General features: G+C 44.2%; 3 protein-coding genes and 1 long non-coding RNA gene across 4 annotated transcripts; all 4 read left to right on the top strand.

Annotated features, from left to right (window-relative positions):
- The first annotated feature begins 608 nt into the window (after positions 1-608).
- LOC103975898 (homeobox-leucine zipper protein HAT4-like) lies at positions 609-3,989 on the top strand. Its single transcript, XM_009391023.3, has 4 exons — positions 609-2,821; positions 2,921-3,261; positions 3,379-3,458; positions 3,556-3,989. Exons 1-4 carry the CDS (start codon positions 2,677-2,679, stop codon positions 3,887-3,889), a joined length of 900 nt encoding a protein of 299 aa, XP_009389298.2. The 5' UTR covers positions 609-2,676; the 3' UTR covers positions 3,890-3,989.
- Positions 3,990-4,275: 286 nt separating this feature from the next.
- LOC135605648 (uncharacterized) lies at positions 4,276-8,004 on the top strand. Its single transcript, XR_010484491.1, has 3 exons — positions 4,276-5,176; positions 6,432-6,525; positions 7,505-8,004. It is a non-coding gene; the product is annotated as an uncharacterized LOC135605648 (long non-coding RNA).
- Positions 8,005-8,409: 405 nt separating this feature from the next.
- Positions 8,410-11,595, top strand: LOC135605647 (putative kinase-like protein TMKL1). The gene is made up of 3 exons (XM_065095987.1): positions 8,410-8,553; positions 8,678-9,236; positions 9,805-11,595. The coding sequence occupies exons 2-3, from the start codon at positions 8,735-8,737 to the stop codon at positions 10,389-10,391; spliced, it is 1,089 nt and encodes a 362-aa protein (XP_064952059.1). The 5' UTR covers positions 8,410-8,553; positions 8,678-8,734; the 3' UTR covers positions 10,392-11,595.
- Positions 11,596-13,567: 1,972 nt separating this feature from the next.
- On the top strand, positions 13,568-15,002 carry LOC103975900 (uncharacterized). The gene has a single exon (XM_009391026.3). The coding sequence runs from the start codon at positions 13,830-13,832 to the stop codon at positions 14,697-14,699; it is 870 nt and encodes a 289-aa protein (XP_009389301.2). The 5' UTR covers positions 13,568-13,829; the 3' UTR covers positions 14,700-15,002.
- Positions 15,003-17,077: the final 2,075 nt, after the last annotated feature.

Below are 17,077 nucleotides of genomic sequence, written 5' to 3'. Positions count from 1 at the left end.
AGTACTTATCGGTATTCTATGAGATCTATAATAGGACTATCATCATATAATTTGAGTAATTTAATAGTAAAGAATGGAATGATAATTTCTTTAACATTCTGTAAATATTTAATATATTTTATTTGAGACATGAAATGTTTCAGAAGATAGTAAATATTATTTTCACTCCAAAAAATAACCTAAGGTTCACGAAGAATCGATCTTAATCACTTTTATTACTTGCACGATCATTTCATTTCTTGCCTATGATCGGGACAGTTCTTCCACTCATTCAAGCATCCAAACGCAACCTAATTCATTTTTCATCCTGATCTACCTCGTCAAACTTCTGTTCTTAGATCTGGATAATTGAATTGCTCAACAGTGTTGGAACCTATAACAATAAGACAAATGTGGTACGTACATCTCCAGACTTCGTATTATATGAATCGAAAACATTATTTTATCTCACCCTCGTGATGCATGAACAATTACTTTGTATGATATGACAAGACAGCCAAGGGAACCGCAATGACGCTATTATTCGTGAGCAAAATGACAGGAAGATGTCACGCTTTCAGTATCGGCAATCTTCTGCGTTTGCAGACACGCCAAGCAAGGTATATAGTGTCACCAAAGTCCAAGTGGCTGATGTGATCACACAATCCCAAGGGCATCGATCGATAAATTACTGGAGCTTGAAACCATCAAAAGTTAACCTGTGTCTTCACTTGATCAAGCGACTTTGGGCATCACATGCAGTAATTGTGGCGGTCTTTCTGCGTGAATGACCAACTGGACTGTGCATTTTAGGAAGGTGGATGAAGTCTTCCAGCCATTTAAAGCTAGTAAGCATCATCTGCAGGAAACCCGGTGGCAGACACAAGCATGGTCGCGGGCGCCAAGAAGTAACCAGCAGAAGAAGAGCCTGCACGATGCTGCTACTGGAACTGGGAATCTGGATCATCCCCTTCACCCTCGTTCTTGCACCATGCAGACGACTGGTGCTTCTGGTTTCGAGGATTCAAGGCTTTCGTGAGTGCGTGTTGCGTTCGCGATCCACATCTCCGGCCATCTGGAGTCGGTTGGCGAGGCTCAACACCATGACTTTCGTGATATAACGTTGCCGATGGAGCTCGAAAGATTCCCAGCCTGTGAGGTAAAAGGTTTTTGTCGGTGTGTTCTTCCACCTTGTCATGTGAAGCGCTACAAAAATGTTGTTGATCTAATAATATGTTCCTTTCTCGCTTACAAACCTCTCCTTAGTGTTGGTGGCAACACCCATTCGATTCTCCTGTTCAGAAACTTGCAAATGGCAAATCCATGCAGCAAAAATTTCGATATCTATGTGTATTCCTAATGGAAGACTTCTTCTCGTCTTTCCTGCGAAATCAGTGAGCACCCTAATCACTAGAAAAAATTGCAAGTAAACATAGAACACGTTGCTGTTTTCTCAAGCAAGGAGAAAGAAGAAGAGTTCTATTCTGTTGAGGGAAAATGACATATCATCTCATTGATATATGGATCATACTCGAAGAACACTGTTACATGGCTGTGCCAGGATGGAGAAACTATGGATTGGTGTTTCCCGTAACTTTTGGATCAGTTGGTGTTGCTCACACTTACATGTGAAAGGAGAAAGAAGTTGAGGAAAGATAGTTGAAGATTGTCATCAGATAATTTTTGGAATATTGGTTAATGTTTTTAGATGAAGTCATAGAACTCATGATGAATGATTCAACAACTATCTAATGATTTACAGAACATGATCGTGATGATGGAAAATTATTTTTATGCTGATTGTTCTCTTATACATACTGTTATATGCAATTGAAAAGATGACTTTGGTAGCAAGGATGGATCATGGTTGATGATGATAGTGTGATGATGGTTGCACAGCAGAGTTGGTTAAGGTGAGACTGTTGTGACTGCTGGTTGAAGCTTGGCCACACCTACCATGGCATGGGGGAGGGGAATGGAGTGGTAGTTCCCCATGTCATCAACACACCGTGATAATTGCACAACTCAAAAGGCCAAGCAAATGATGCACATAGATTGGTAGCATCTTTGGATTCACGAGACTGTTCAGGGTCAATGCACACAACTCGGTCAACTCGTGCCACTTTTGTGGAAGACAAAAGAGGACCAGTCCTTTTCTTCATCTTAAAGTTCTTATCGCTTGTAATTTGTCACATTAGATTCTACCAGAGGGGAAAAAAACCCACTTTGTTGGTGATATTTTGTGGAACTACGTGGAAGCATGAATCGGTCAATGGTCAACCGGAGGAAAAGCCCTGTGTTTATGGTGTTCAGTGACGCGTGGAGACGGAGAACAGTGATGGAACTGTCGAGACTGAACTTTTGGAAATAAGAACAAATCATTAATCTGAACAGTCGATGGATTCAGTAGCAGCATTCATGATTGCAAGAAATGGGGAGCTTCTGACACAGGTCATCATTGCCGCAATGGAGAGGGCACAAACTACTATATAGTCCGTTCCCCCATCCCTTGCCGCATTCCATTCTCCAAGGAGAAGAGAGCACCCCCTCCTCCGGTCTACTCTTCTCTTTTTTCGGCTGCTTTCTCTCCTCCATCTTTTCGTGTGGTGTCATCTCAAAGAACTCCAGTGACGCTGAGAATACGCAGAGGAAGTAGAGTGACAAGTGAAGGAAGGTTGTAAGCAAACAAACACAGCGATGATGATGATGGAAAAAGAGGATCTAGCACTAAGCCTTGGCTTAAACACTTCCACCAATTACTTCCCTCCTAGGCTCAGCCTCATGGCTCCTTCTTCCTCCCCTTCTTGGCCAATGCCAAGCCATCGCCTCCTCGGTCCTTCAGGTACTGTTTCAGCCTTGTTCATTTTTGACTCGGTAGATCTGATGCTGCCGTTTGCTAAAATCTATCGGTAAACAGTGACACGTTACATCTTGGTTGCAGGTGGATCAATCTCGAACGTGGGTGGAGCAGGAGAGACGCGACCACTATTGACAATGATCGACGTGAATCGGGCGCCGTCTGTGGCTGCGACAGCAGGAAAGGTCAGTGAGGAGGAGGAGGAGGGAGGCGCGTCCTCCCTCAACAGCGCGGTCTCAAGCGTGGGCGGCAAGCGGGCTGAGCGTCACGCCCTCGCTGGGGACGACCACGACGCTGAGCGAGCCTGCTTCAGGGTAGTCAGTGACGAAGAGGATGGCGAGGGCTCCCGCAAGAAGCTCCGTCTCTCAAAGGATCAGTCCGCCGTCCTCGAGGAGAGCTTCAAGAAGCACAGCACCCTGAACCCCGTAACCCTTTCTCCCCTCTTCCTCTCTCTCTCTTTCTCTTCCCGTCAGTCCTACAACAGCGAATGATACGAAATGGTAGCTGCGTAGATAATGTTCCCGTCTCTGTTTGGTGAGCAGAAGCAAAAGCTAGCATTGGCCGAACAACTCAACCTGCGGCCAAGGCAGGTGGAAGTCTGGTTCCAAAACAGAAGAGCAAGGTGTTCAACATGCATAGATCCTCATTTGTCTTTATATTGAAGATATGAGAGTGACATTTAAGGATTAAACCGAACAATATTGATGGGGTTGTTGCAGGACCAAGCTGAAGCAGACGGAGGTGGACTGCGAGTTCCTCAAGAAGTGCTGTGAGAGCCTGACGGAAGAGAACAGAAGGCTTCAGAAAGAAGTCCAGGAGCTGAGAGCCTTGAAGCTGTCGCCCCAGCTTTACATGCAAATGACCCCTCCCACCACGCTCACTATGTGCCCTTCCTGTGAGCGTGTCTCCAATCCAGCCACCACCTCCTCGCCGGCCAACCCGCAGCCTTCGGAGCACCATCAGTACAGCAACCATAACCGCCAGACCGCCGCATCATGGGCGCCGTTCCCGCTTGAGCCATTGTTTCTTGATTCCATTCCTCAGCGATCTTAACCACTAATCAGAGCAGCACCACCATGGTCGGTTGATCAGCACTGTTGCACTTCCATATCTTGCAATACTGTTTTGATCCTGCCGATTCACTTATGGGACTATGATATATATATATATATATATATATATATATATATATATATATATATATATATATATATATATATATATATATCTCCTGTTGTGAGCTTTATGATGAGTTATTTCCCAGACAAAAAAATCAAAGACTAGATCTTCTTTTTCTTAAAAATATCGCTTTTGGAATGTCAGATTATTATGTATTTTCTATTGTTTGTGTTCTACACCATTAACATGGAGGCTTCTTTCCGACCACATCAACATGGGGCACACGACGTCGCTTTGACTTGCAGATCCGCCGAGCTTGTGGGTCCCAAACATTCCAACGAATAGAGAAACTCCTTTCTTCCGTTTGGCGCGTCAATCGAGACAGCTAAGCGCGAACGGAGGAACCGACGGGACCCACACTATCTCGAACGTCCATACAATCTTCTCCACCGATCAACTATCGTTGTTCGTCCTGACCACCTCGTTAGGATTAATTTGTTGCGCCGATGAGGGGTGGCCGAGAAGGTCAGCTGGTGGTTGTTTACTGGAGGGAAGGAGCGACGAGAAATCAAGGGGAGAGAGAGAGAGAGAGAGAGAAGTCCACGCAACCGGGGATTGCTTGTGGCAGAGGAGGACTCCTCCCCGGATCTTGAACAGTTCCCTCCACCGTCGCAAAACCCTAGATGGTCACCTCTTTGTTCTTGATTGGAAAGATAGTGGACAATTTGGCTGTTTGATCCGACGCCGTTGCTTCTCTTTTTCTGGATTGTGAGTTTAGGCTGAAAAAATTGGTGTGGATATATGTGGATTGAGGAATTAGGAGATGAGGACTGCGTCGGAAGATGAGAGGGGGAAAGGTTGGTTTGGAGGATTCGTGGCCCTAGGACTGGGTTTGTGGATGCGAAGAGGGGGGCTGTGGGAGTCGAGGCTCGGATTCTCTTCTACACGACGCTGATGTATAATGTTGTACGCAAAAGAAAGGAACTTGAGGACTCGGGAGCGAATGTCCAACAAAAGGTTCCTTATCTCCCATTGGGAAGTCTTGTCATTTGTGATGCATTCTTTCAATATCAAGGAGTCAGTCTCCAATACGATTGATGTGAAGCCCCTCCTGCCAAGCATGGAAGAGGCCTTGCTTGATTGCCAACACTTCGCATTGGAGAGCAGATGGGTTCAAGAGCCCTTTATAGCCAGCAAATCTACAAGAGCCCTGTACTTCAGGTATGCTAACATATGGAAAACATGTAAGGCATTTATATCATCTACATAAGAGATCTATGCACATGTCAGTATATATATATATATATATATATATATATATATATATAGTGATTTTTGCTTATTGCGGCAGTTATTATGCTTCTTAGGTGTACAACATATATAATAATGAACCATAATGTTCCCAGCTGTTTGGTTTATCATGTGCAGGATTCATCTTGTCATACTTTTATAAGATTTTCCATGTCAATGTGTTTGTATCAAATTATGTACTTGTTCTATGTCCTTGTTCTTGCTCTATAGATTCTACGAAATGAGAAGACAATTTGTTTTCTATTATTTCATAGATCTGACTGATCTTATTATGATACTATGTGTTCTTATTCCTCAGTCAAGTTCACTTTCACTTATTAGTGGATCCTTAAACCTGATCATTTTTTCTTCACTAGTAAAATTTGGCTATACACAATCACTATGTCGTTTTTGGAAACAATGTTCACTTGCCGCATTAAAGGATTTTGTTAAGCTATACAATTAGTCATCAGAGTTGATTCAATATGTTTGAAATTTCAACTGAAATTTTATTCTATTATCTTTAAATGATTTCAGCTGTAACAAATTTTTTAATCATTTGATATGATGTTCAGATCAGTTTACTCTGTTCAGTTTGCAAATCATAATGGATTATTATATTTTGAAATTATATCATCATCTTCCACCATATTTTTTTTCCTTCATGGCCTCCGGTTATTCTGCCAGTGTTTGATGTCACCAGAAGAAATGCTTAAAGTCCAGTAACCTCAGTAATTATCTGTTGAGCTTAAAATTTCATTGTTGAATCTCAGAAGAGATTTTATCTAACTTATGAATCATGCGGAAACAAAAGTTGGAGATTCTTTCACATCAAATAGAGATACCATGTTTCGTAATTGAAATATATATTTTATTTGTGAAGCATCCTTGATCATAATTGTTCTCTGCTCTCTTTTGTGATATTTTGCTTGTTTCTTAGTCTTGTTTCATATTAAAAGGTAAGTGAAATTTTTAACTCCTGTATATTGTTATCTTTGTTGCTAGTACTTTGGTTGTCTTCCCATAAGTTGGAACCATCATCATACTCCATGGTTATTGCATTTTTCTCTATATGATATCAAGTAGCATGCCCTTCTTACTGAAAATGTATTTCTACTTTGGTCACTACTTTTATGAACTCATAAAGTGTTCGTTTTGGTATTAAATCTTTGGTTCTTCTGAGTAGGCTCATGGGATAGAACATTTGCTGATGCCAACAAGAGATTACCTTTTTGCTTCATCACTTGGAGATATATGCCATGCTGTGGACTTCATCCATTGTAAGCGCCACCATTTCTTGCTCATTGTGAACACACCAATATTTGTGATACCCTTTGAGACGTCACAAGTGTTTTTATTTACATTATCTCCATTATTGGTACTTGATTTGTCATGAGGCTCCTGCTAAAGATTTGCATGCCATAGTCATGAATACATTTTTGCAACTTTCTTCTGAATTTGTAAAGTGGTTAACTAAGGTTCTTGCAGTTGCAGTTGAGATGCATTATCAATTTTATTCTTATGTTTTGGAATTGCTTATGTTGTGAAATACTTTTTTTTAATAGTTGTTACTGTTAGAGTTAGAATCACAAATGTACTTTCTAAAATTTGTCCAAGTCATGCTCAAAGTGTATCTTTGCACAAAAGTAGCTGCCATGCATAAGATGCCAGCAAATGCAGGTGGATTACTGTTACGAGTCAGATGCCAACATTTAATTATTGAATAAAAGAATCATCTTCTTGTTTATCTTCGAAATACTATGGTCCTTATTTTTCAATCTCTTTGCTCATGTTTCATTTCTTCTTGTTGTAATGTGGCACTTTTGGTTCTTCATCAATTTTTTTTGAAGAAAATGCTATCTGTAGGAAAACGACTTATGTTCATTGCAAAGCTGGTCGAGGACGCAGCACAACCATTGTTCTCTGTTTCTTGGCTTTTCCAAATTTTATTTAGAAAAGTTTTTTATGTTTTGTATGATGCAATGATCAGTATTAAATATCATTTTATAGGTGCAAAATAAGAACATGACACCAATTACTGTAGTATACCAAAATGTCAAATTGACCAGGCCCAGAGTAGTTTTAGCCTCTTCACAGTGGAAAGTAAGATTTGTTGCTCGCAAGCCTTTTATCAGATAGCATCTTTAAATGTCTTGATAAGCGTACCTTCAATAGTGCTCGAGTTGCTCGAGCAGCATGATAAATGGAGAAAACCTCTCTTCTCATTAACTTGATTCCTGTGAATTTTATGTCTTGCAGGCCGTCCAAGACTTCTACCATCTCAGGGTGCAAAAGAAAGGAAGGTCCATCTATTCTGAAAACCTTGTTGTGAAGGCACAAATGCTTCTTTTCTCTAGAAACCTTGGAGCATTTGACCTCGATGGGTATGACGGGAGCATTGAAGCAGGCAGTGTGGGCAATGCTGTGTGGGCAGAGCTGAGGTTAATGTACAGACTGCAAATCGCTAGGCAAGCAGCAGCCCTTGCTAGGCTCTCGCATTTCTGGATCAAATGCCATGCACACAGGAGCAGCTCAGAAATGAACATCGCTGTTTACTGAATCAGCAAATAAGCCGACAATTCCAGTAACACTTTTCGTTTCCTTGGTTTTGTTTCCGTCCACTCAACGGTGATGCAAATGCTGTATATGGATAAATGCTACTGTGTTGTGTTGAGTGACTTCATAACTACAGTCATTATCTATTCCATTTATGTTATTCCCCTGTTTATCGTAATCATGAATTCACATTTCTTTCCCAAGCACAACATCTAGGCCAAATTGGATTCAATAATGTAGCATTTCTACGTTTGCTTGAGTTCTTGCTAAGAGAGGACATGCTAAAGAAAAATTATCTGAGATTAATATTAATACGGAATTTGTATTCTCTGACGAACACACCTCTGAATCTTGTGGAGGATACAAAACATGTAGCATCTACGATGGTTGTAGAGGACATCGTGACCGTACCGAAACCACTGCTTTGGGGTACTTTAACACCGGAATCTTCTGGGGTACCTAAACCCTAACACCCGAATCTTCTTGTTCACGCAACAAATATTAAGATTCGATCGCTTTCGTCCGCTCGCGGCGTGCCTCCTCCACGAATGACCAAAACACGGCCTAGAACACCGCACAGTCTACCTCCAGCAAACCAGAACGCTCCGCGTGTGACCCACCACGCTAACGATGATAACCCAACCTGTTTCCCCTCGCCCCTTAGTCTTCCGGCGGCCATTTGCTTCCCCAAGGCATCCCTGGGGTTCTTCCCCCTTAAAAGTTCCATCGAATCCTCCTCCCAAGAACGGAAGGTACCACTTTTTGTTCATTTCCTCCTCCTCCTCCTCCCACATCCGAAGCTTCCCGTCTCTGCATTCCTAGTCTAATCCTCACTCCAACAACAAAAAGAAATATCTGTTTTCCCTTTGTTTTAAGGCAAAAGTGAAGTCTTTTTCGAGGTATCGCAGCTAGATCAAGGTCAGAAAGAAGGATATGGGGAAGAACCACGGTGCTAAGGTCTTTCTTGGTTTATCCTGCTCGTTTCTTATCCTCCTCCTCTTGTACGCGTGGCATCATTGTTTTCGGAGGAGATTCCTGTCGAGAAGAGCGAAAGAACGTTCTTTGGAGGACGGCGGCGCAGTTCGGTACGCGGTAGAGGAGGAATTGGTGACGGAAGAGCTGATCAAGTTCGCCGGTTGGGAGAATTTGACGGCTCACGACATCTTGGACGCGCCGGGGGAGGTGGTCGCCAAGTCGAGCTATGGGACTCTTTATCGGGCGTGCATTCGGCGGAGCAAGTCGGTGGCTCTGCTCCGCTTTGTCCGGCCGGATTGTATCGGGCGGATTGAGGAGGTGCTGCCAGCGGTCCGGATGTTGGGGTCAGTCCGGCACCCGAATCTGGTGCCGACGGGGGCCATGTACGTGGGGCCGAGAGGGGAGAAGCTCTTCGTGCATCCGTTCTATGCTTCTGGAACTCTTGCTCAGTTCTTAAGAGGTGTGATTTCTGTCATCTTTTTCATCAGTTTTGAACTATTTTTTGGGTTCATTTGTGGCATTTAAGATTGCAATGTAACTTAAAAATAATTTTTAATCAGGATTTTGCATGAGTTTTGTTATTAGAATAGTTTTGATATGCATTGTACTCCTTTTTACGTTCTTTTGTGTTTATCTTCTGTTTTATATACTAGCTACTTGAATATTTTCTCTTAGATTTGGCATTCGAGTCATATGTTATGTTCAGTGATTGAGTTTGGAGAGGCAGAATTGTCATGCATTTGTCAGTTTGTAATTCATTTGGACCAGAATCTTGTACTAACAAATAAAACGGAGGCTTTTTTAGGGAGAAAAAGAGAATGATTTGGAACAAATGGTTGACATATGCTACAAATTTGGGTGTTGAAGATTTAGGTCTTTCCATCTTATATATAGATAGCTTTTGTGCTTGGCTATATTATTTGGTTGTTCTACACTTGGTTTCTCAAATTGTTTGGTTCGGTATACATAGTCCTTTGATTCACACTCGAGTTTTACTCATGGAATTTAACAGTTTCTTCCATTCACAGCCGGTGTTGCTGAAGCACACAGATGGGATATTATCTACAAATTAGCTTGTGGTGTCGCAAGGGGGCTTGACCACCTGCACAATGGGTACGAGAAGGCCATAATCCATGGCAACCTCAAATCGAACAACATTTTACTTGATGCTGATTTCCAGCCTCGGCTCTCAGATTTCGGCTTGCACATCATCTTGAATCCCGCAGCGGCCCTAGAGATGCTTGAAGCCCCGGCATCCCAGGGTTACAGAGCACCTGAGCTGATCAAGATGAAAGATGCCAGCAGAGAGACCGATATCTACGGTTTGGGGGTGGTATTTCTTGAAATGCTCACTCAAAAGGACCCCCTCACCAACAATTTCTTGCAGTCCAAAGACCTTCATCTCCCCACCTCCCTGAGAATTTTAGTTCTTGAGCATAAAGTCTCGGATGTTTTTAGCTCCAATCTCCTAGAGGACAGTATAAATCAGAATTCCACTAATGAAGAAGGTTTACTGATGCTGTTTCAACTTGCAATGACTTGTTGCTCTCCTTCACCTGCTCTCCGACCAGATATCAGAGCAGTTATCAGGCGGCTTGAAGACATCGGTAGATGATGATCTTTCATCTGGTAGTGATAACTGCAGTGCTGTAAGTTGTCTCGTCCATGTGCCAACAAAAATGATTTAACTCTTGGAAATAGCAAACGTTTTATGAGATCCACTTTTATAGGTGACAGTTCCATGTGTTTGTTTAGCAAATTTGCATTACTTGTGAGCTTTGGATCGGATATCTCAGCAAGGGTCAGAATGGTGGATTTGCTGCATGGACCATATGGTTGTCGAGATGTGCATTAGCTTTATTACCAGGAAACATCATGCATGGCTCATGGTGATTCCACTTGATGACTTTCATACTACCACTTGCACATCTGACATCTAAAGTTTTCCCTAACGAGACCGGTAGAAAAACATCGAACTACAAAACACTTCTGAACCTTGTTTTGGTTGCCTTCTCTCTTCTTTGGACAAAACAATCTGGAGATGCATCATGATTCACCATTCACCGATGGTTTAGATAGATTGCAAGGATATGAAATCAACAAAATCCAATGATATCAATTTTTGTCTCTGATCAGAGGCTTCCGGTGTGGTACATCTGGTCTTTAGTGTCTACTTTACAACTGATGCATTGAAGAAGAGATCATGTGATCGGGATTTGTTGCTTTTGGCCTTCTAAAAGTCTTAATTTGCATTTGGCTAGATGTGCAGGGACTTGACCTTCACTGCCACTTAGTAAAGAGGATTGGTTTCGGGTGGACGCAGCCAGTTGGAAAGTACAGCATTACAAAAGCACATTGCAAGAACTTCTTTCTGTTGATGCAGGCTGTCTCTGGATTTCATCTTTTCAATTCCAAGCCATAGGAATTGTGGATACAACTCACCACACCTGAGAGAGCATACTGCCAGAAATTATTCTTGACAGTAGACACATGATCCATGGTGTGCCAGATTTGCAGATTTTTATAAACTCACTATAGTCTCACTCTTGATGTATATAAACTCACTATTAACAATTGAGATGTTCACAGTTGCAGATTTGTCTCACCCTTTCCAAAAGATGTCCTCATCGATGCTTGCTTTTCTTTAGCTTCATATAGAGTGTAAGAATGGTCCAGCGGTTGAGCTTCACTTGTATTGTATAATCTAGTGGGGTAGTACAGACTGCCCACTTTGGAGTGGAATAAATGTAGTCTTTGGATGTTGAATGATGGCTGTAACTTTATACCAGAATGTATGCAGTGTTTGGTGGATCACTTCATTCGATGGCAACAACATGTGATGTGTTCACAGAAATTTTTTATCCCAGCATACTGGTCTTTCTTGTGTTCAAAGAACAGAACTGCTTGTATCATAAGTTCTCTGAATGAATTAGCACACACCTATTTGATCCATTCAAGGTCCAATCATCTGAATCTGTTTCCAACATAAGTTCTCATCCCCTACCTGCAGCTCAGATGGTTGCAGTCTTCCCAACAGTGAACTCTCTGAGAAGGTGGAAGGAGATTGATCTAACAGGAGACCCACACGAGCTGAACAGGACACCCTGTCACTTTCTGCTTGGAATCAAACTTGAGCACATGATTGTCGTGCATCAACTGTACACTGATGGTGATGATATGTCTGTCTGGCTACTAAATCCAATCCTTATCTACTGGATCAGAAACATGTTGGAATGAGTCCATCAGCTGAGCTCTCAATCATTGCAAACAACTGGTGATAGGCTGAGGTCCATGGGCCTTTTAGATGGTGACTTGAAGGGATCTCACAACACTCATTTCCTCCATCGATGCATCGACACGCTGTCCTCTTCCCAAAATGCAGGATTTGGCTGCGATTCGAAGTAGGCGTGAGTGAACAAAGGCTGACAGTAATAAGCTCGACTGTCCCTCACCTCGATTAAAGTGGTTTCCATTGCCATTCAAACTATCCTCACGCAAACAGGCTTCCGTTGTTCCAGTTTCCATTACCTTGAACACCGCCCCACTCCATCGCTTCATCATGCCAAAAATCTCAAAGCTGTCGTCTTTCCCGTGGCCTTGTCCCCCACAAGCTCCGAGCTCCACGACTGCTGATGATGATGATGCTAAAGCAGTGATGGGTTACACGAAAAGAAACTCCTCTTTACCTTTTTGGCTCAAACTTTGGTTCACCTTCTGACCCTCTTCTTCATCGAGGAGCTTCCTTCCTCCGGTTGGAGAAGAAGAAGATGACCAAAGTAGCATGCATCAAGGTTAATTGCATGCTTAATGGGTTATCCTCGCAACCAGCGCCAGCAGTGATGGGTCGTGCATGTTTGTCTGTGACAACTACAATGTATTCATTATTCTGGTCCATTCCATTTCACTTCAGTACAGCATTCTGACGGGGGGGAGTGAATCACCTTTGACTGCACTTGCCATGGTTTCTGAAGGCCTTCAATTCCATCACCAGGCCTCTTATTAACCAGCAAGAGACCTGCTTACTGTTGAGTGTGCACAATAACAAGCCTATGATGGATCTCTACCTGCAACTCACATGCACCTGCCAAAGAGGAAGACTGTGAAGGCGCTCTTCCTGTCTTCAGAAAGGTGGCAAAATCAATAGAGGAGGATTCGGAGAGAGTTTGCGCACAGAAGCTCACAGAAAGCAAAAGAAAAGGCTTCAAAGGACTCCAATAAGCTTAGTCTATTCCACATGCCATTTCCATGGCGCTGTCCTTCTTGTCCATTGCGTGTTTCAGATATCTCATTGACCACCGTAGAAAGTTCTCAAAGGGATGGGCGTTGGCTTGTTGATGTCATGTCTACCGACGAATCCCTCCTCCATGCAATTTGTGTGGACTGTTCCTGCACATGACATGAGAATATGGTTGCATAGTTCTTTAGCTGAAAATACCATTTCAGAGGTTGGATTTTATTCTTTAGCTGCAAGAAGATTGCATCAAGTCTGCTGGAGCAGTGTGTAGCCAACTAAATACAGTGTTTATGGCTATGTAGTAGTAGGTTTGGAATGGGTGGTCAGACTTGGCAACAGCATCCTCCCCTGCAAAGTTGAAGACAATGGAAGTAATGTTACAATTTGGAGTCAGATGAAGAGCATGAAAGAATGAATACATGCATACACATTAATTGATAGGGTTTTCAGTCTCTGGACCCAAAGAGAAAAGGTCAAAGCTAAGTGCAATAAAGAGGTGTAAATGTAACAGAGAGCAGTTCCAGGAGAGACAGAGAGAGAGAGAGAGAGAGAGACAGAGGGGAACCTCTCCATAAGATCCAGTATGAATGTATTAGATATAACTCCTAGTCACAACAAAATCTAATGCAGAGCAGAGCAGAAGCATAAATGATGCATACATCACAAACAGGACCACCATTTCCTCTCCCCGCCCCCAACAGCAGCATCCCACCATACTAACTCTCGTCTTCTCTTCATCTTTTGTTTGTATCATCTCTTATATGCTCTCCTTCCCTCTCTGCCATTTTTGGCTGTCATAGCCGTCAGCGTCGCCGTGACATGGCGACCGGGTGGGTCAAGTCCCTGCATTGCAAGTCTAGCGCCGTGGAGGACGTCGTCTACCCCCCGACGCCGTCGTCCAAGAAGCCGCTGCTTGCCTCCGTCTCCTGCGGCAACTCCTCTCACGCCGTTAAGGAAGTCGTCTCCCTCGTCCCTAAGCGCCCCTCCTCGGCGTCGTCCTCGTCCTCGTTCGCCGAAAAGCACCGGTCCAAGACGAGGGCCAAGCATCACACTAGACCGAGGCCCGCCCGCCCGTCCAAGCCACCGCAGACGGCGCGGGTTCTCGTGGGGCCCACCCACGCGAACCCGTTCCCGACGCTGGCGGAGCTGCCGGCGGGCCACTCCTCGCGGCGTGTGGTGGAGATAATCTTTAGCTCGAGCTGGGCATCTTCCTCCTCCTCCGGCAACGGCGGCGGTGCCGCGGCTTTCCCGGGCGAGATCGAGATGCTCTTCCGGGTCCACAACCCGGCCCGGACGGTGGTCCGGTTCGAGGAGTACCGCGCGGCGGTCCGCGCCCGGGCACACAACGACGCGCGCTGCGCCGCCGACGGCAACGAGATGATGCGGTTCTACTGCGGGGGTGGCGCCGGGTGCGTGTACGACGCCGGCGTGGCGTGCGGCGCGGTGTGTTCGGCGGGGAGGAAGGTGGAGGGGGTCCGGACATTCGCGGGGAGCGGCGGGGCGCATGCGTACGGCGGCGGCGGGGCCGGGCGACAGTCGATGCTGGTGTGCCGGGTCATCGCTGGCTGGGTGAGGGGCGAGTCGAACCCCGACTCGGCGGCCGAGTCGGTGAGCCTGGGGAACGGAGAGCTTGTGGTATTGGATCCCAGAGCCGTGCTCCCCTGCTTCCTTATCATCTACAAGCTCTAAACCTAACCATTAACGATTACTTCCTCCTCTTAAAGATTTCTCTTCCATAAAAAGAAATCTCTTCTTTCTTTGTGCCGATTCTCTAACTCGGTCTACCGACTCGGTGGTCTCTGGTTTTTCCAAACAGGTATAAAATTTTTGTTTTGTTGCCCCTTGTCTTCTTTCAAGTTTTCCATTTTGTTCTTGGCGTGCTCGAGTGTGTCAGCTGTATATTTGTGTGTGTGTGTGTGTGTGTTGTAAGAAGCTTCTTCGTTTGTTGTTGGATTTATTTGGTGTGGTTTAGGGGATTTGGATCTGTCTGGGGACAAAAGTGTGGACCAGTGTGTGTTTCTGCCTAGCTTAGGAGACCCAAAAATCCACGAAAAGAAGAATCCAATTGTTGAATTACACTGGTCAAAGCAGATTCATCTCGGTAACATATATATACATATAGTTTGTTGGATCTTCTCAAAACAATTCTATGTTGATGGGAGGAAGCTTGGATGATGATGATGAAGAAGATTAGATGTGTTAGGCAAATAGATGAACTTCTTCTTTCGATGGCCAAGCTGATCCCCCACTGCATCCATGGCAGGCATGGTCCCTACTTGGATTTACTCAGTGACAAGCATCTTGCTCAGTAACTCGAGGAATCCAATCCAGCTTTTGTCCAAAGGTAAGCATGGATGGAGTGTGGATTGAAGTACCGACGACATTCTAGCCAGTGAACTCACTGCAACTTGCTGCTCAAGAACCAAGTCATGGAACAGAGTCCCCTGGCAACACTTGGAATCAAGATACAGAATCCTTTCCTCGCCTCAAGGTAACATGAGATTGCTGTGAAACCAAGGAAAAGTCCTTGGATTTCATGTTTGTCATCGCAGGATCTTCTCTTCGAGGAAGTGGAATCGATGGATGCATCCATCACCTATAACCTACAACAGGTCGTGACTCAGTTTCATCACTGCCCTTTACTGAGGGGGGTGGGGAACACTATTACCTTCCTTCTGACTCTTCTGCGAGAAGACTTGCTGACTTCCGGAATTAATAGCTCACTCTCGAGTCATCATCATTTATGAATCGAGGGGACCAAAGGCTGCCTTTCCTGCCTGCTGCTTCATCTTTGATCGCAGGTCTGTCCTCAGTCAAAAGTCATTGCGATTCTGATGATCTCCGTTATAGCAAGGGCACCATATCTTCTGGATGTTAGGGAATTGAGTGAGTGAATGTAGGAGAGACGGAGACTATACATGTCGTTGAAATCCTGACACAAATTTGGAGTAAGGCTCGTGGGTTAGTGGCACCAAAAGTTGACATGTGAGTTGCTTTGAAGCATCGTCCTGTATATTGACCCAAACTAAGAACGAAGAGTTGGATCTGTTGTGGGCTTTTAACAGAGAGAACAAGCTCATAACTCGCATTCCAGCTAAGAAGAGCCTCTTTTATGATCAATCTGAATCATACAAGCACAAATTAAGCTGTGCAATTAAGAAGAATCAAGTTTGATCACATGAAAAAACACTCGATGAGCTTTAGTTGGGTCTTTTCAAACATTGTCAAGAAAGGATATCAAACAATCAACCTATGTTCTTTAAGGTCTTGTCAGAGTCAGAATAATTAGAGGCTCTTAGTTGGGTCTTCAGACTGTAGGGATTTGTGGTTCTCCAGGGTCAGAGAGAGAGGCATTCAGGTATAGGGTAGTGATTACATCAGCCTATGGTAGCTCTGGACTTGAGATCCGGATCACAGACAACCCCTCACAAGCTCCATTGACCACTCCAAAGAGCTCGAGAGCATCTGCAGCATGATGAACGTCAGCAGAGAAAGGAGCTCAAGATGAGCTACATTGCTTACCATGAACACCATGCTGCGTTCATGGACTACAGAGTGGTGACTCAACGCCCTACACGAAGAGCGCCGCGCAAGACGCGACATGTGAACGCCTCTTCGGCTTTGCTTGCCACAACGATGCACCATGACCTGTTCTGCTGTCTCAATCTAGCTAAACATTGGGCTCGTGTGTCACTGCCAAGGTCGTCTCTCAAATCTGCAACCAGGAAATCAAGCACGGAGCACTGATATCAAAGACCAAACACCTCTTTCTCTCTCTTTCTGAAGGCGTGCTGCAGAAGCCTTGTTTTCGAAGTTCTATGAGCTCAAAATCCCAAGGCACACGGAACACCTTGATCATCATCTAATACTTGGCATCAAATCGATCATATTCCTGCTGCGGTGCAAGTAAAAGCTCTGAGGTCTCTCGGCCTCCTCCTGATACAATAATCACAATGATCCTTTCCAACCACTCTTCACAGCTTTTTCCTCAGAGAAGGGACGATGTTTATTTATAGGGAGGACCGGGCAAGTGGAACGGTGGAGTAGGTTTCGAATTCCGAGGTCAG

Source organism: Musa acuminata, chromosome BXJ2-2 (assembly GCF_036884655.1).
Source record: "Musa acuminata AAA Group cultivar baxijiao chromosome BXJ2-2, Cavendish_Baxijiao_AAA, whole genome shotgun sequence".
In the NCBI taxonomy this organism is placed as follows: Eukaryota; Viridiplantae; Streptophyta; class Magnoliopsida; order Zingiberales; family Musaceae; genus Musa; species Musa acuminata.
This window is presented reverse-complemented; position numbering and strand designations above follow the sequence as displayed.